General features: G+C 38.2%; 1 protein-coding gene across 1 annotated transcript in view; it reads left to right on the top strand.

Annotated features, from left to right (window-relative positions):
- The first annotated feature begins 1,396 nt into the window (after positions 1-1,396).
- The window catches only part of PER3 (period circadian regulator 3), a 44,582-nt gene continuing 25,757 nt past the window's right edge, over positions 1,397-20,221 (top strand). The window contains exons 1-6 of the mRNA XM_063436470.1: positions 1,397-1,547; positions 14,550-15,126; positions 16,268-16,419; positions 16,609-16,724; positions 17,428-17,629; positions 18,520-18,568. Coding sequence (XP_063292540.1) covers positions 14,825-15,126; positions 16,268-16,419; positions 16,609-16,724; positions 17,428-17,629; positions 18,520-18,568 — 821 coding nt within the window. The 5' untranslated portion in view covers positions 1,397-1,547; positions 14,550-14,824. The remainder of the gene's footprint in view (positions 1,548-14,549; positions 15,127-16,267; positions 16,420-16,608; positions 16,725-17,427; positions 17,630-18,519; positions 18,569-20,221) is intronic.

The following is a 20,221-nucleotide window of genomic DNA, read 5'->3' as shown; positions in this document are numbered from 1 at the left end:
AGCCGGGGGGGCTAATGAGACACATGGAGGGGCTAGGGGGTAATGAGACACATGGAGTGGCAGGGGAGTAAAAAGACACACAGAGAGTCTGTGGAGAAAAAAGACACGGTCTGGGGAGAAAGAGACAGAGGGGCTGAGAAAGACGAACAAAAGACACACAGATGGACTGAGGAAGGGGAGAATGAGACACACAAGAGCTGTGGGGAAAGAGATACACAGAGTTGCTGCGACCTGGGAAAGAGACTCACAGAAGGGGAAATCTGTCTAAGCCTGTCTCTGATGCCTTCATGTTGGAGGTCGGGCATGCAGCCATAGAAAAAGAATGTTTAGCTCTTGTATGGGCCCTCAAAAAGTTCCCACTTTATCTTCATAAACGAGACTTTACAATTGTCATGGATCACTCCAGAGACTATGGCTGCCTACTACGGTGGAGCCTATACTTACAGCCTTATAATTTTAATGTGAAACAGACAGGGTCATGCTCACGGAAGCGCTGATGGCCTCTCAAGAAAAGAGCACTGTTAACAATGTTACAGACAGATTTGTTGGTTCTCGTCAAGACCAACCCAATATGCCCTCTCCTTGCTGGAGGGGGAGGGGGATTGTGGAGAAGTGTGGCAACTCAGTCTCCACTTACTGTTATGGTTGTATTTCTATCTTACTGTTATTATTTTATTATTATGTTACACATAGTTTCGGAGAAAGAGAGGTACTTTAGCAGGCGTCCTGGGTGCTTGTATGGGCAGGACATGCTGCATGTGCCAGCGCTCTAAATGTAACGCTTTGTTTATTTTTTGTGTTGTTCTGTCACTGACGTTGCTGTGCTGTGTCTCTCTGGTTGTCGGATATCTGATAATATCCATAAAGTTTATAGAACTAAAACAGTGGTTCAGGCTCTGTTATTAGGAATATGACATCTAATATCCAGTAGACATATAGTAAGAAAGCCCTAACTATCCTATAACATATAAAACAATAACACAACAAACCTATTTTTCAGTTTTTATTTAGGTCAACTGTACTGTTTTTGGTTTTTTTTTAAGGAAAAACTAAAACCTGGCCAGGCCTGTAATTGGACATAAAGTTCCAATCAGCCAGAGAGTGAAACCAGTGTCAGGTCTCACTGCTGACTACAATGGAAACATGAAGGGGGCTGGACTTGGGCGTGGCCTCTCCTCCCCCGTCCCGCCCAACTGCAAGCTCGAGGCCCTTGTGGAACGTGCACACACAGGTGACAGTCCGCGAGGCTCGAGGAAACAGCACCAATGGTCGGGTCTCACAGCACCTCCCAGCCCCGCCCCGGCCAGTCAGAGAGCGGCATGGCGCGGAGTGCGGCCAATCAGCGGCCGGGGGCGGGGTCCTGTCACGTTGCACAGGGAATGTGTGTTGTGTGTGGTTTCAATATGGGGAGTCAGACTGGCAGCGGACAGTGAGCGGGTACACACTGTGACTGTTCCTCTCACAGAGCGCGAGACACCGGGGACACAGCCAGCCAGCAGCAGCAGCAGCACCACCACCACCGGGACAGAGCGAGACCTGCCGGCCTGGTAATATAAACTGGGTGCTCCTCCACACCTGTACACACACACACCCCCGGCTGCACACGGACTGTCTAATAATACCCAACACACCTATATACACTACTGTAATATACTGCACCCCTCACTGTAATAATACCCCTCAATAGATACTGTACCCCTCACTGTAATAATATCATCCATATATACTGCACCCCTCACTGTATTAATACCCCTCAATATATACTGCACCCCTCACTGTAATAATATCATCAATATATACTGCACCCCTCACTGTAATAATATCATCCATATATACTGCACCCCTCACTGTAATAATACCCCTCAATATATACTGCACCCCTCACTGTAATAATATCATCAATATATACTGCGCCCCTCACTGTAATAATACCCCTCAATATATACTGCACCACTCACTGTAATAATATCATCAATATATACTGCGCCCCTCACTGTAATAATACCCCTCAATATATACTGCACCACTCACTGTAATAATATCATCAATATATACTGCACCCCTCACTGTAATAATATCATCAATATATACTGCACCACTCACTGTAATAATATCATCAATATATACTGCACCACTCACTGTAATAATATCATCAATATATACTGCACCCCTCACTGTAATAATACCCCTCAATATATACTGCACCGCTCACTGTAATAATACCCCTCAATATATACTGCACCTCTCACTGTAATAATATCATCAATATATACTGCACCCCTCACTGTAATAATATCATCAATATATACTGCACCCCTCACTGTAATAATATCATCAATATATACTGCACCCCTCACTGTAATATCATCAATATATACTGCACCCCTCACTGTAATAATATCATCAATATATACGGCACCCCTCACTGTAATAATACCCCTCAATATATACTGCACCCCTCACTGTAATAATATCATCAATATATACTGCACCCCTCACTGTAATAATATCATCCATATATACTGCACCCCTCACTGTAATAATACCCCTCAATATATACTGCACCCCTCACTGTAATAATATCATCAATATATACTGCGCCCCTCACTGTAATAATACCCCTCAATATATACTGCACCACTCACTGTAATAATATCATCAATATATACTGCGCCCCTCACTGTAATAATACCCCTCAATATATACTGCACCACTCACTGTAATAATATCATCAATATATACTGCACCCCTCACTGTAATAATATCATCAATATATACTGCACCACTCACTGTAATAATATAATCAATATATACTGCACCACTCACTGTAATAATATCATCAATATATACTGCACCCCTCACTGTAATATCATCAATATATACTGCACCCCTCACTGTAATAATATCATCAATATATACGGCACCCCTCACTGTAATAATACCCCTCAATATATACTGCACCCCTCACTGTAATAATATCATCAATATATACTGCACCCCTCACTGTAATAATATCATCAATATATACTGCACCCCTCACTGTAATAATATCATCAATATATACTGCACCCCTCACTGTAATATCATCAATATATACTGCACCCCTCACTGTAATAATATCATCAATATATACGGCACCCCTCACTGTAATAATACCCCTCAATATATACTGCACCCCTCACTGTAATAATATCATCAATATATACTGCACCCCTCACTGTAATAATATCATCAATATATACTGCACCCCTCACTGTAATAATATCATCAATATATACTGCACCCCTCACTGTAATAATATCATCAATATATACTGCACCCCTCACTGTAATAATACCCCTCAATATATACTGCACCGCTCACTGTAATAATATCATCAATATATACTGCACCCCTCAATATATACTGCACCCCTCACTGTAATAATATCATCAATATATACTGCACCCCTCACTGTAATAATACCCCTCAATATATACTGCACCCCTCACTGTAATAATACCCCTCAATATATACTGCACCCCTCACTGTAAAAATACCCCTCAATATATACTGTACCCCTCACTGTAATACCCAGGCACCCCATACTGTACCCCTCACTGTAATACCCAGGCACCCTATACTGTACCCCTCACTGTAATACCTGCGCACCCTATACTGTACCCCTCACTGTAATACCTGCGCACCCTATACTGTACCCCTCACTGTAATACCTGCGCACCCTATACTGTACCCCACACTGTAGTACCTGCGCACCCTGTCTAGTAGCCTTCACTTTAATACCAAACCAGAGTACCCTTCACTATATTTCCTGGGCACAAACCACTGTATCACTTGGTATTGCACCCTGTGGGGCATCCAGCACTCTAGCTTTCATGTTACAACCTGGGCGCTTTAGACTGTCTCTCTTGCATAACTACCAGCGCATCTGGATTGGGTCCTCACATTACTACCTGGGTACCTGAATCTCCTCACAGTAATATCTGAACATCAGGCACTGCATCCCTCACATAAATTTATGCTCACCTGGCAATGCTCACCTGCATTATTTGGACATCTGGCTCTTGTCTCCCTTGTATCTGAACCCTGAATCCTGTGCCCATTACATTTATACCTGGATATCTGGCAAGGTTGCACTTGCAATAATATATGGGCACCTGGCATTGTTGTCTCATCCACTCATTCATTAGCAATTGGCACTTTTACCCGACCCTTTTCCCTTCACACTCATTACTGGAAACCTTGCTTGATACCCTCAGGTTTACATCTACCATCACTGCCGTTATATAAGTGTCTGGAAAATGTACCCCTATATGTAGACATTGCTCTACCTTCCATTAATTCCAAGACTCTGCTTATTTCATGTTAATATGGGTGCTTCTTCTACATACGCCAGCAATAATATCTGTTTACCACATCCTTTTATATGTACCCGAACCTCAATATGTACATGCTGAATGCACACATGTACCCCCCATGTGCATTAATACATATGCCCTTTGAATGTAAACCTGTCCCACAAATAATACATTTATTCTCATTGAACATGTTGTTTACTCTTCTGTTATGTGTTTATTAAGAATTGTACCTTACATTAATCTGTCAATGTTTTGAATACCTGTTGTGCTATATTTATTACACATATATCTAGCTATGGAAAATGCACATCTGTTTTCATTGTATCCAGTGGTTAATGCACGCCATGTATGATCTTTGCCTCAGATCATTATTGGCATAGCACCTTTGTGCATTAATTGAAAAGTTTGATAAAGACGGTTGATCTATGTTAGAACAAGATGCTGTATACCCTGTCAGCGTCTTTGTGCAGAATTTTTCCATTGTTATCAGCTAACACTTCAGTTCTGCACTGCTTTCTGATCATGTGGATTGCATGGATAAGGCACATGACAACATGCCTCAGAGCCTGTAAAGTAAATTTTTCTTAGTGCTCCAGCCTCCTGGCAGGTCTTCTGCTGAGCTTGTGTAGTTTTTTTTACACCACAACGTCAGATCATTTTGATCATGTTTCACAGTGCCCTTAAATTGTCTTCTATGCTGGTCTTTTTGGGCTAATAAATGTTATTCAATTTCATGCCTTAAACAATCCATTCAATGTACTTTCCCTGCTTCATGCATTACATTATAAATGGCTTATATTTATTTATGCTTTGCTTTTAAGGTGAAGTGATGGCTTACGTTGGCACCTGAACCTTTCTGAAAATAATGGGAAATTTAGTTGTGAAACGTACGATTTCCAATGTTGGCTATTGCTGTTTTAGTATTAATGGTAAATGCTGTTTTTGTGATAGAGTTCTAAAAAAAATAGTGTCAAATATATTGGTCCAGCTGGTTTGCCATTCAGGTTCATTTTTAATACTTTATAACTATAGAACACGGCAATTAAAGGGCATCTGTCACTTCAAAATAATGTTTTAATAGCATTATCCTTTCATCACGTTTTGAAGGGTAATAGATTTTTTTTTTGTGCATGACAGGATCTATAGTGTTCCCTGCTTTAGTTCGAGTAGAATATCAGGTTTTCAAACACTTTGTGATCCAAGGTGCGTGTATATGACTGAAGGAACCTGTTATACACAAGATTTAGGGGATTTGTTTGCATACACTTCATAAAAACAACAACAAAAACTGTCGAAACATTATAATAAAAAATAGGTGTATCTTTAATTCTTAAGGTTTTGTTTTAAACCGCACTGATAGATACTAATAGTAGATCTGTATGTGAATATTTCAACGTTTTCAAGATGCACTTTCCATTGGTTTCTTTTTTTATATATTAATAATAATGCTGCTGGGCTTTAGGAACCCTGAAAGATGGCAAGTTGTGCCAAATGCATGTAGTATATTAGCACTGAAAGCAGAGCCAATAGAAATGGCTGAAGAGCTGGCTGCATTCATTGGTTGTTCAGCAGCTTAGAAATCATCAGCTTTGCCATTCACGTGAATCTAACATGCTTTCTAGAGAACACGATTCCGTGCAGCAAACAGCTCTCTTTTAAACACTTTTTTTAAAAAAAATTTTATGTGGTATGTAGCCAAAACAATTTGGTGCTTAACCCATTAATTACGATAGAATTGTATCAGGCTTTAAAGAATTTCCAACTCATTTTGCACATAATGAAGCTGTATAGATCTGCAAATGCTAAATAAGTAGGAAATGCCATGCAGGCATTTAGATCTTTAGGAACTAGATTTGACTATGACCTGAAATAACATTCATTTTTATTTCACTCCAAAATGGAATTCTTGTTTATCAGTAAGCAGGACTGTATAGAGCTGTCAATGGTTAATGAACAAATCTGTTTCGGAATCAAGTTCATAGGAACCATACTGTGGTAACTTTGAGGTGTTGAAAAATATATTCTAGTTATTATTGAGAATGTTATATATAATCTGAGCTTTTTTGTTGTTGTTAGTACTGATATTAATGTACAAAGCAAACATATAACCATAATTATTTTGTATGTCACTCCAAAACATGATGATTTGTACGATTTTTATTTGAGACAAGTTCAGTCCATGTGCTGGAACATTCCATGTTGATTCATCCTCTTTTAGGGTTTTGCCCCTTAATTACGTTTTATATAATCTCCTTTAGGGTGCTAGGTGTGCATTTTACAGTTGAAGCAGTGCTTGTTCTTAAGACCCCAATGAATGAGGCGGTACTTCCACGTGTTTAATTCATTGGCTAAGACGGTATTATGTCTGCACGTCAGTAGGAGATCACAGTTGGACTTTGGGAACAGGCGGCAGGGATGTGTGCGTCCAGGCTAATGACATGATTCTTGTGTATGCCATCAGTGTTGCCACAATGCTCTGTTCTCAAATATTCCCAGTCACATTTCATAACTGACAAATCTATACATGCATACATGTCTTGTACAGGGAAATAATTTGGTCTAGTTTTATACATTTTTTTTCTGTTATCTTTTATCTTCATCAGAAGCTTATAATTGTCAAAAGAAAGATGCATAATTCTAGCCAAATTAACTGATTGGTTAATTTTAATTCATTACCAGACTGAAATCTCCATTATAATGTTGACAATTTAAAAAAAAAAAAAAACTATTTTAAGGACTGCATTCAATCTATTTTAGCCCTGAAGTCAGAATTGTTGTCTCATCTTGAAGTGATTTGAGGCAACAGTTGAAAACCGCTGCTTTAGAGAAATGATACCTGGTCACTGCAGTAGTGTGCCCCAAGTGGATATCTGTGGGGATGTATCAAATGCCCATTCTCTTATTATGATCCATCTGGCTGTCACGACTCACATCCCTGGATATTCAAATTGCCAGAAACACTGCCATGTTTACTGCCACCATAAATTGTCCACTTCTAGCTATCACCGATTCTTTATTTTACAGTTGAAGGTAATTTAAACTAAAATTGCTATTCTAGTGACCATTCTTTTTATTTATTTTTGTATATATATATTTTTTTTTTTTACCTGCCGCATCGTACAGCAATCCCCTGCTACAAACCGGGTTTAGGCAAGAAGAACAAAGGCAAATTGTTTCTCAGTATAGTGAAAACTGACACAATTTCAGATTTGAGTTTATAGCAAGATATATAAATATTATTCACCTATTACATTTTGTTATTGACATACTTTGTCAATAGTGACCTTACAAAGAAAATAACTACTGGTGTATATATTCTTTGTAACTGACATTTTTATACTTTTGGCCATGCTAAAGATACATTTTTCTTTTGTATCAAAGGGCATTGTTGAAGCTTAGCCAAACACTTTTTATTTACTTATAACTGCAAAAGGGACAACATGTACCTATGTTGAATTACATCCAAAAACCTTCTGCAAGTGCAGCTTTTGCCCCCTCCCCCCCACCACCCAATCTGTTAACCAGACTATGACTTGGTCTCTTGTAATCACAAAGGCTGACACTGGGGATTGTATTAAACTTTATCATTTTATTTCACAAATTATGCTTCTGTGCTCATAAAGTTCTTGTCTACATGCATGCTAATTTCTATTCTCTAATTTTGGGGTGGTTGTTTTCTCCTTCCTTTCAAGCAAATGTTATAATTTGTAAAATTTTAATACACAGAAGATCCTTACCACCTCTTTGAGTATGAAGATTGTTTTCATTTATGTTTACTATTTTCATTTTCTCTGCTTAGAACATTATATCTCCTAATTGGAATGATGTGTGCTATAACTCACTGTTCATAATGTATTTAATCTGATTTAATAATATATTATTTGGCTAGAAATATGTTGCTAGTTGACTTTGGTTAGGTTTAAGAAAAGAACACTGGAGTTTATGAAGTCCAATGGTGGTTTGCTCAGTCTTGTATGGCTTTAAAGTGTTTATTTCCCCCCTTTTTACCCTTCTTCTTTATGCTAACATCACTCAGTTTTGTTGCGAATACCCTCAATATAGCTGTGTAGCTATATTTAGGCATCAATCTTCACAATGTACTGTTTTGGGAAAATGTCTAATTAGCTGGCAGAAGATCGGCATTTTAAAAGAGATAGAGGAATGACAAATCCACAGCCGCCAACTGGTTATGCAATGCTACCTTGTACACACCTATGGCACTGAACATTTTGTACAAATGTTTTTCTCTGCCAAATCTCTTCGCACACATGTTCTAAAACAAAGAAAATGCCAAACGCGGACTAGACATGTGATGTAGAATATAAAGAAACAGCAACATATTTCTCTGTATCTTCATAAAAACCAGACCAGCTGTTTTTGTTTAAACACACACCAGAACAATTCTGTTCCCAGCGTTTGTGTGAACTCCTACACAGGCTTTGAAATCAATAGTCACAGAATTGTTTTGTCCTGGCCATATCATGGAGGGCTATTGCTGGGGTTACAATTATTAGACTTGTTCCTCTTATCATGTTGTTTAGATTTCAGTAAGGCTGTGGGGTGTGGGGAAGATGGACAAAACTTCTTTGGATTTCAAGTTGTTGACCTGTTTCATTCATAACATAGTAGGTGGTATACATGAATTTCACATGGGGAAAAAAATATTCACTAATCCTTATAAAAACTGACAGGAGGAAAATATTTACTATTCAACCCATAGCTGTAGAAAGAAAGCACGTTGCATCTCCATTACAATTCCACCGTCATTTGCTAATTTCCCAGAAATTTGTAGGAAAAAGGGTACCTGTTTGACAGTTATGGTTTAGATATTTTAGCTCAAGTCCATTTATGTGGGGCCCACTGGCCAAGTTTTTTTTTTAGTTTCGACGAGCAGGGGAGTCTACAGAACTGTACTGACAGATGTGCGAGCACATTCAAAAATCTGTGCTTCCATACACACAGCCACGCTCAAATCTTGATTCCCTTGCACACAAGGGGGACAATCGGGGACATATCTTGGACTTGGACCTACTTCTCTATCCTCTGATGGGTGGCTGCAGAAAAATACTTGGAGGGCTGAAAATGGTTTGTGGACCACTAATTTTAGACCCTTTATCTAAAGCTTTGTTTCAGTAGGACATTTAAAGGAGGTGTGTGCATAGAAGTGGCACTGTGTCATATACTTTGCATGTATATGCAAAAAAATGATAGAAAATAACTCTGCCTGGTTACTCCAGGCTTCATCTTCTGGCCTCATAGCCATTTAAAGTAACAATCACCTTAACCACTACAGATCACTGTTTTCAAAATTTTGACATCTTACCTGGAGGCTACGGGGCTCTTCACGACTAGCCCAGCATTTTTGAAGAGCTGAAAGTTCCTTAGGGAATATTGCTCTCGGCCAATGAGCATTGTTGAGCTTGGCACACGAGTGCTAAAGGAAGTTTTTGCTCTGGAACTTGTAACTCTTTGGTGATGGAAGTGAGAATTGGTTGGCATCATGATACATGGAGCTGTAGTAGTTATGGTGCTTGGAGTGTTTCTTTCACCTTTTCAGCCCTTGTCTTGTGCTGAAGGAAGTGCAGTGTACTAGGACATGGCTGAGTAATACTGCTCACATGGATAGGAATGTGTCTATGGTTTGGTTTAGTCAGTAGAAACTGTACTGTAATAGTTGTCTCTCATACAAATGTACAGTATGTTCCCGATAATAGGTGTGTCACAGGAACAAGTAAAAATATATTAGCTGTACTCTTAATGTTTGGCAGACCTGTTAATTGTGTTACAGTAACGAGACAGATCATGTAATGCTAGAATGTAAACCACGACAAAATTGTGTCTAATAATCCGCATTCAGATCCTACTTGCGGAGCTTTACACAATTACTGTCCGGAAGAGTCCTATTTTCTTTGATGTAAATGACGTACAGAGTATCTTTTTCTAGTATCTGATTGTGATGGCTTTGTCATTATTTCTAATCTTTAAGATACAAAGAAACGTAAGTCATCTTTCATTGTGCATTCTTCATCCCACCTTTTCTGCTACAATCTACTGTATTTTAGTCTGTATCATGTGATCCCAACTGTGCTGGCATATTGATTAGGAAAACAAAATTGTACTTAGCTGGCATGCTGAGTAGAAAATTGATGCTCTCAAATTGTTAAATATAGGAGCATTGGAAACAGGATGTGTGAGTAAATTCAGCACCCTAATAACGGCCTAATTATAATCATTACAATTCTTATTAGACTTTTTCACTGTGCATTTCTTTCTTTGTAATGTACGTCATCAAATTTGCTATAGTGGGGATAATCAAGGCTGTTGTGGTAAAAACGTAATTTCAATTCACACAATATGCTAAAAAGCTGTATTTTGTGAATTGACGGAGAATTTGCTGTTCTGAAACATTTGTAATGATGAGCAGACATTGTGGGACTGTGATGGAGTCTTTCATGAATTTTCAGTAAGTCTGGATTAGTTATTATAAATGCAAAGTAGCGTTAGTCATATAGATTTTAACTTTTTGGGTGCCGGAGGATTGAACAGCACATTGCTAGTAATGATCTATGACAGAACTTTTGTATGACATATTAGAATTACTGCTAGTGTGTTGATTAGTAATGAATTAGTTATGTTGACTATTTTTAAAGTACTAAATATTGTTTGAAATGATGAACTTTTTTCATGCTCTAGATACTGTAAGAGACTGGAAATTGAGCCGATACTGTGTTTCTGATATGAGAGAAGTGATTTGATTTAGTTGGAAGCAGCCACAAATACATTTTTATGCATAAATATGTGTGTGCGACATATAGAAAGGGGAAAAAAGCGAAAGTTACCAGGGTCTGAAAAAGTACTCTGCCTGTTGCTGATTCGCCAAAAAAATAATAACCTGAATGATAGCACTCCAAGGACTTGGTTCACAGATCGATATAAAACTTAGCTTTTATTTAACGTTTGCAAAAAAAAATAAAAACATTTTGACGTTTTAGTTTGCATATTAGCAAAAAATGTAAAAACAAATGTCATGTTTCAATTTACATATAGATATAAAGAAAGATATATATATATATATATATATATATATATATATATATATATATATATATATATATATAAAAGGTATGTACACTTGCCCTTTTCAGGAGCTATAATCCTGCTCTGACTTTAGTGTCTGGGCTGTTTAATCCCCTCTTCGGATACAGTGTGGCACCTATGTGGTCGAGATTCCTTATGGTAGCAGAGGCTCTTGCAGATATATAAAAGGAGAACAGAGTAAATTAATATTGTGCAGTAAATTTAGGCCTAAAATTCTAAAAGTAAGTCCATATATACATTTTACACTCATAGTTTATATATTGACTTACTTCTTGAATTTTGTTGTCTACTAAATATAGAAACGTATTTCTTGGTGTTTCCCTAATAATTAAAACCATACTGGGCAGTATAGAGCCAACAATAAATCTTTAATTATTTTTCTTTTTTACACTGCTTATAATTTATAAAAAAACAAAACACAGTTCCTGCTATTCTACACCCACCCCACACACTCGCTGGAGGAGGAAAGCAGAGCTTAATTGTTTGAAGCAGTTTACAACAGATAATTAATCCTGTCACAGGTTAATCTGAGTTTTGCTAATGTGTTTTTACTGCGACTCAGTTGGGTTAATCGCTTCCTGTTCAGATTTGCGACATTAGAATCATCCTTTCACTTAACACAATTGGGCCAGTAGGCAACATATCAGTCACCCTGGATGTAGCAGTGGCGGATCCAGAGCCTGATCTCGGGAGGGGCACTTGTAGATTATTTAAATAAATAATCCAGACACAATAACCACTACAGATCAGTGTAGTGGTTATAGTGCCGGGACCCCCTCCCAGAGTAAGTAGTCAAACCGTTTAAAAACAGTTTGACAACTTACCTGAGGTCTGCTGGGAAATAGGGCTGTCATAGGGCATAGGAGCAGTGGTGTGTGTGAGTGGTGCAATGTGTGTGAGGGCGGCAGTGTGTGTGTGTGTGTGTGTCTATGGGGGGGGCAGTGTATGTGTAGGGAAGTGTGTAGGGCAATATGTTTATGGGGATAGTGTGTGTGTGTGTGTGTGGGGGAAGTGTATGGGGACAGTGTGTGTGTGGGGGGGGGGGAGGGGCAATGTGTGTGTAGGTTGTGTGTGTGTGTGATAAGGCTAGGGTTTTTTTTATAATATGCTTTTTTTTATTTTTATTAAATATTCATGATGTCCCCCCTCCCTTCTTACCTTTTACTGAGGGAGGGGGGACATTTCTCCGTCCCTGGTGGTCCCAGTGGTGGTGAGGTGAACTCTAGCCCATAGCTACAGGGCTAGAGTTCACTCTCGCGAGATTTGGAGTGTTGCCGTGGTAACCGCGCCAACGCTCTGTGCTCGCGAGAGTAGGACCTGGAGGAGCTGCAGGCTGAGCTTCTGGGTCCTCTCCCTCCCCTGCCAGCACAGTGCCTGCGGACCGGGGAAGGGAGATCTCTGATCTCCCTCGCCGGTCGGCAGGCACATTGCAGGGCTAGCGCCTGCATGTGCTGGCAGGGGAGAGGGAGACCCTTGGTTTTCTCGGGGTGGGGAGGGGGGGCAGTTGCCACCCCCCGGATCCGCCACTGGGATGTACCGTAGTTAGTTTGATTGAGCCTCATGGGAAATGTAGTTCACAAATATTTTGGATACCAAGGTTGGCTATCAATTGGCTACATTTCTCTGCAAGCATATTGGTGAAAAGAAAAATATGAAATGGCTTTGCTCCCATTACTTTGGGGTTTTTAGCTGGATAAACTTGATATGTAACAAAGTTGCATTTTTGTTATAACCCTTACCCTTTAATAATCCCACTCCGTCACGCCATGCAGGTATGTGGTGATATTATCCATTTACACAAGCAGAATGGAAACCTAATGATATTTTATGCTAGACTGGACAATCCATGGTAGAGTTCTGGCTACCCTTGCAGCCTTTAGCCTGGATTGGAAAATAGGAGAATGTAAACTACAAGCATCTGCCGTGTCTAGGATAGACAAACCTTTCCTAGGAAATAAGAAGCTGGGTAACCTCATATTACTGACGCCACCATTTAAGGATATCTCATATGGTGCCTCGGTGTGCTGCCATTTTTCTTCGCAGTTTTGTCAAAGTTTGTAATTTTGTTGTTGTTTTTTTTTTCTTTTTCAACTTTATGTACTTATTACAATTTACTCGACATGGTTCTCTAATGCATTTTGGGACATTTTAGTAGCTCACCTATTTAAATTATTCCATAAATGCATACCATTTGCAAACCTGAGACCACGGATACCCTTATATGCTACAGTTTGAGCTTTATTTACGTACCTTTTTAAAAAAAAAAAAATTCTTGTCTATTTTTTTACGTTTGTGGTTTATATTTTTATTTCAAACTTTTTACATATACATTGATGGTTTTTGTGCTTTTTGTTAAACATCTCTTCATGTGTCCCATTGTAATGATTTCACCTTAACTATATTCAGCAACATCTCCTGAGTACAATACCCCATATGTGTATCTTTATAAAGTAACAATTTTAAGCCCAGTCTAAATCATTACTCCTAAACCAAACCCCAATTCTAAACTAAATTCTAATCCTAAATCTCATAATAAGCTAACCTTAATCCTAACCATTACCCTAATTCTATACCTCACCATAATTTTAATCCTAACCCTAACAATACTGTTTGAAGGATGCTTGCTGAAATCAGCAGAAGGATGCTATTGCTGTCCCTAATGCTAACCCAAACCCTATTCTGAATTTTAATATAATATAGGGTTCAAAGTTGTTGATGTTTGACTCTTCATACTTCTGGAATAAACTTTAAGTGTCCGTCTGTCTGATCCATCAATCCATCTACTAAAGTGAGGCTGCCTCTGAAAGATTTGTGCCTTCTAAAGAAGCCAAACTTTAGGCAACACCAGCAATATTTAATGTGTCTCCTGCTTCACATAACTGCTGAAATGCCATGTTACTTGAGCTATGCCATAGCTAGCTGCTAGCAATTAATTTTTCAGGATATGGGTTTATTGCGAGCGTTTATTTATAACTTGTTGTTTCCTAGGTATCTGTTTTGTGATCCATGAAACCACTCATGTTTATTCCTTTTTTGTTTTGTTCAGTTTTATAATACTTTGTTGTTGTTTTTGTTTTTTTTGTTTTTTTTTAGGTTGAAGTGCTTTACCTGTGTTTGCCACAGATTGTGATTGAAACTTTCATGAGCAAGGCATTGTAAAAAAGAGCAACAAATGTGGAACATTCTTGAAAATAATTTTATATTGCTCAGAGTTCCTTATCAAAGATTGATGTACTCTCCAGAAGTGGATGAACAATCCTGAACTGTTTTGATTGAAAATACCTAATTTGGTGTGGGTAAATCAGTTACTTCCTCAGTATTTGAGCAATGGTAAGTAGTGTGTCTTGTGTATAGTATTCACAACAACTATGACTGCTGAGCCTCAGAACGAGGTCTTGATCCAAAATGAGGAGTGGTCAGCAGCTACACAATCTGAAGCTGAGGTTCCCCGAGAAAAGACTTTTAACTGTGAAAATTTAGTAGAGCAAAACTGTGAGCACCACGAAGACATGGAACTACATTCCAGTGGGTCCAACGGGAACGACTCAAGTGGACATGACTGCAATGGGCATGATTCCAGTGGAACTGATTCTCATGTCAATGAGCCAAGTAGAAGATCAAATTGTGCTTTTAGACGGCCCAGCAAATCAACGGGAAGCAGCAACAACAGGTTATTTTCAATTTTATCACCTACATATTTTGCAGACCATGTTCGTTTTCCCTATCTAAAAGGACACGTTCTCCCACACAGTCTTTGCAATATTTATGTAGAGTATTATAAAATGTATCTGTATATTTTTAATAAGTGTGTGTCTGTGTCTATACATAAAAACACATGCAGCGCATTAAGACACTTTTTTTTTTTTTTAATTTTTTTATTGCACTGCTCTTACACAAATCCAAAACAATATTTTTTTTGACACAATTGCAAATATATTTAACTGAAATATCAAATTGACATAAGCATTCAAACCCTTAAATCAGTACTTAGTTTTAAGCATCTTTGCAGAGATCACAGTCTAAAATCATTTAGTTATGATGCAACAACCTTTGCACACCTGGATTTGGGAAGCTTCTGCCATTCATCATTATAGATCCGCTCAAGCTCTGTTGGGTGGGGACAGTCTGTGGATAGTCATTTTCATGTTGCCTCAGAGATGTTCAAGGCCAGGCTCTGGCTAGGCCACTCCAAGATGTTCACAGAGTTGTCCTTAAGTCACTCTTGTGTTGTGGCTGTGCTTGGAGTCCTTGTCCTGTTGGAAGTTAAGCCTGAGGTCCTGAGCACTCTGGACCAGCTTTAGGATAGTATTGCACAGATGATGAGTCGTGCCTGGTTTTCTCCAGACATAATGCTTTGAATTGAAGCCAAGTGGTTCAATCTTTATTTCAGCAGAACAGAGAATCTTATTTCTCACAGACTGAGCGTCCGTTAGATGCGTTTTGGCAAATTCCAGGCATTCTTTAATGTTTCTTGCAGTTGGCCAGTCTGCCATAAAGACCATATTGGTGGAGTCTCGCAGCGATTATTGTCCTTCGGCACGTTTCTCCCATCTCTTTCAATTATGATTTTTATTTTTTTTTACAATTTTTATCTATCTGTCAAAGTAAGGCGAAATACATACATCTGCGCTTAGTTTCAAGTGTCTAAGCAAAGGATCTAAAAATAAATTGTAATAAATTTGCAAAGTTTTGAAAATCCCCAAAAGCTTACACTTGCATAGTAAGAGTAGGTTGTATGTTTTGTGAAGGCTTTCAAATTTTATTTTATAAAATGTAACAAATTAAATCCTGGCATATACATGTTTTTACAGTGAACAAATGGACAGAGTTCGCTCTCACAAGGAACTGATGACCATGGTTCAAGAAATGAAACGGCGTCTCCCTTCAGAAAAGATAAATCGCAGCAAACCGAGCACAGTGGATGCATTAAACTACGCCTTGAAGTGCGTCAGACAGGTGCAAGGTGAGAGGGCAGCTAATCTCAATGAAAAAAAACGTGTATATCCTGTATATTATTTTCAGTGCGACTGATTAGATTTGGGGCTTGCTTTTTAACTCTGCATCATCAAACAAGCATTTATTAAAAATAAAGTTTTTTTTCTCTTTGTTAAAAGATTCATATTACCTATTGTGTTTTCCTCCTTTTCTACAGCAAATAGTGCATTTTTCCAAGTCCTTGGTGACAATGGAACATCTCGAATGGATGCCACAGTTCATACAATTGAAGATTTACAAACCATTACATCTGAGCATCCACCAAAGAATACGGTAAGCTCCTTTGTTCTGCAATGCAGGTTTATTATATCAATCCACTTCCTCTGCTTGCTAGATTTAGTATGTGGAGCATACATACCATAGTTAAAGAAAACACTTAAAGCTGCACTGTCACTTCAGAGTTTTCATGATGAGATAAAAATTATGAAACACCCATTGACTGTTGGAAATTAATTTCCAAGTTTTGGCTTAATTTAAAGTTTTAAAGGACAAAATAGTCTTATGCACAGTACCGAAGCTTACAAAAGTTGTCAAAAAGCACAGCTTTAAAAGAGCTTCAGCTATTAACTTTTTTGGAGTATTCAACCTTAGAAGTGGTTGTTCGATAATTATTTTTTTGTAAATCGTCTGAGAAGTTCTATGGAGATGGCAGAGCTATTTTGTTCTCATGAGTATATGTGAGGTTGCAACAGTGACATTGGCTCCAAGGGAACAAAGTAGCAGGAGCTGAACTAGGCAGAACCCACAAAGTACCTTCAAGTACATATCTGTACCTTTAGATAAACTCTCATGCTGCCGCAAAATGTGCAAAGAACTGAAAACCAGTAGTGCAGCTATAAACACAAATGTGACATTTAAATTCAGTAGAGAACGCATGATGTTTATAAAATGTTACATTATTTCACGTTTCTTTTTTTATTTTTTAAATTAAAGTTACACCTTGTTAAAGTTATCTGTAATTGATTTTAATTCTCAGGATACATTTGTCATTGTGTTTTCAATGACCTCTGGGAAGATGGTTTATATCTCAGAGCAGGCTGCATACATTCTAAATTGCAAGAAGAAATTGCTGGACTCTTCGAGATTTGTGGAACTTTTAGCTCCTCAGGACGTAAGCGTCTTTTACAAGCACACAACTCAATCTCACCTTCTACCCTGGAATATAGGTACCGAGACAGGTAGGACACATTTTATGGAGAGCTTTCTCTGTCCAGGTCAAAGTTGATCTAGTTTAACTCTGATATGGGTAGCTTGATATCATCACAATTTATTTTTAAGTACTACGGTCTCTTGTTGCTTGCTTCTATTTTTTGTAAAGACCCCTAAAGGTGATTTATCTGATTCCTTGGTAGCGCCACGGGTGATGTGGAAAGTAGAAATGATTACCTCCATTGTGTTGGTGATTTCTGGCAGATGAAGCCATGTGAAACCACTTTTGCTGATATTTTCTTGCACTTGTGCAAGAGGGTAAAATGGTCCTGTGTTGTGTATGAAGATGTCATCCCATCCCCTGTTAGCAGCTTATAAAAAATGTCATGAATGGCAACTTGAGTTGTTTGAAGTTTCACCATGCCACATTTTGCAAATTATCTGCCTAAATATAAGATAAGGTAATCCCTACTTGCTATATGAATTGCTGCAATAGAATTTAATTTTACATTTGTATGTGGTTATCCTAAATAATATACATTAATGAAAAAGCTCTGTGTGATCTCCTGAGAATGGCATATTTGAACAAAGCACACAGAGGTGTAGGAAACAGCCATAATTAGGAGTCACATCCACAACAGTACATGGCTTGACCTTAAATCTCCATTGAGTGGTCTGGAGTATGTTTTTTTTTTTTCTTCTTTTTTTTTTTTTTTTTCTTATGGTTTAGTAGCTGCAAGGACTGCAGTCAGTTCAATAATTCATCATCTGTTTTGTGAATATTGATTATAACCCTTTAAGCAGGAAGCTATTAGGCTGATTACATGCTGTAACCTTTTTAAAATATATAAAAGTCTTACCATAACCACAAGTTATTTGAGATTATCAATTAATCATTATAATTATTATTTTTTTGCAGCATCTTTGTATGAGTACACTCAAGTGAAATCCTTTTTCTGCAGACTAAGGTAAACTTCCAAGGCTCACGTTTTTTTATTTTTTTACTTTTTTGTTGTTGTTTGTTTACCATTGAAATAGTAACTAAAATGCTAACTAAACATTTCTGTACTGTTTAGGATATAAAATGTGTGTAACATTAAAAAGAACACAAGCTTATAATTGAAGATTATTGATTGTATGTTCTTAATATTGTTATGACCAATACAGTTAAAGTGATGTGTGTGTGTGTGTGTGTGTGTGTATAGTGTCAACATATTCCGATGTACAATAGGAAACAAGCCAAAAAGTTAGGTTTTATTCAAGAGGGAATCGGGCCAGAACGAGTGAGTGCCAACTTCGCAAGTTTTGGGTTAAACCATTTTAAAGCATATTTGCCTGTTTTTTTCTGGCTCTATTAAAGTGGATTTCTTTGCATATTTAATGTTGAATGAAAGGATGGCATCCAGGGTTGCTAGACCCTACAACCACTTTAATGAGCTGAAACCGTTATAATGCCTATAGTGTCGCTAATCCATTATGTTTATATGCAGTCAGCGATAGGTTAGTCATGTGGGTGTGCATATGGGGGTATCACTTTATAATTAATAATACTAATGAATAGATTAGGAAGATAAGGATTTTAGCTACACACTGAGCAAGGCATGCATGTGTTGTATAAGTCATTTTCTGCAGAGCTTTAGGCATCTGCTTGTGTACACCCCTGTTGCTGTTAGAATATAATGTTATGTAACCTTGTGAGCTAGGATTCACATTAGTCTCATTATCCCAGATTCCTGAAAGATTTAATACTTGATTGAGTTTAATTGGAACTTTGCCTTCATTATTTATTGCCTGCTGTGAATTGAATGATTTAGAAACATAGAATGTGACGGCAGATAAGAACCATTCAGACCATCTAGTCTGCCCAATTTTCTAAATACTTTCATTAGTCTCTGGTCTTATCTTATAGTTAGGATAGCCTTATGCCTATCCCACACATGCTTAAACTCCTTTACTGTGTTAACCTCTACCACTTAAGCTGGAAGGCTATTCCATGCATCCACTACCCTCTCAGTAAAGTAATACTTCCTGGTATTATTTTTAAACCTTTGTCCCTGATGATGTATACAAAAATTGGTTAAATTATGTGGTAATACAACTGTTGTGGCTGGCTGTACTTCATGGAAAAGGTAAGCCACAGCAGCTGGTCTGCCCCAAAGGATAGCTACTACTCACATGTCTTTTTCATATCCTGATTAAAATTTGGATATTTTTTTTTTTTTGTAACTTTTACTTTCATTTGCTCCTTTTAACCCCTTGAGGACGCTAGACGGTTCAGGACCGTCATCGGCATTTTTCCCTTGCCGACCGACGACGGTCCTGAACCGTCCTAAATTTAAAATGTACTTACCCGATCGCCGTCGTTCCCCCGGCGGCGATCGGCGGTGCTCCCGTTGTGGGGAGACTGCCTGCAGCCCAGACAGTCTCCCCATGGCGGTTTAGGACCCCTGGGGCCATGTGATCGCCCAACAGGGCGACCACATGGTCACAATAGGTGTCCTAGTCTCTGCCTGCAGGAGGACTGTCTGTGCTGACAGGCAGTCTCCCTGCAACTGTAAAGTAAAAAAAAAAAATTAAAGTGAAAGTTAATAATAAAAAAAAAAAAAAAATATTATATATGT

Source organism: Pelobates fuscus, chromosome 11, assembly GCF_036172605.1.
Source record: "Pelobates fuscus isolate aPelFus1 chromosome 11, aPelFus1.pri, whole genome shotgun sequence".
NCBI lineage: Eukaryota > Metazoa > Chordata > Amphibia > Anura > Pelobatidae > Pelobates > Pelobates fuscus.
The sequence above is the reverse complement of the archived record's forward strand: the minus strand, read 5'-3'. Positions and strand labels throughout refer to the sequence as shown.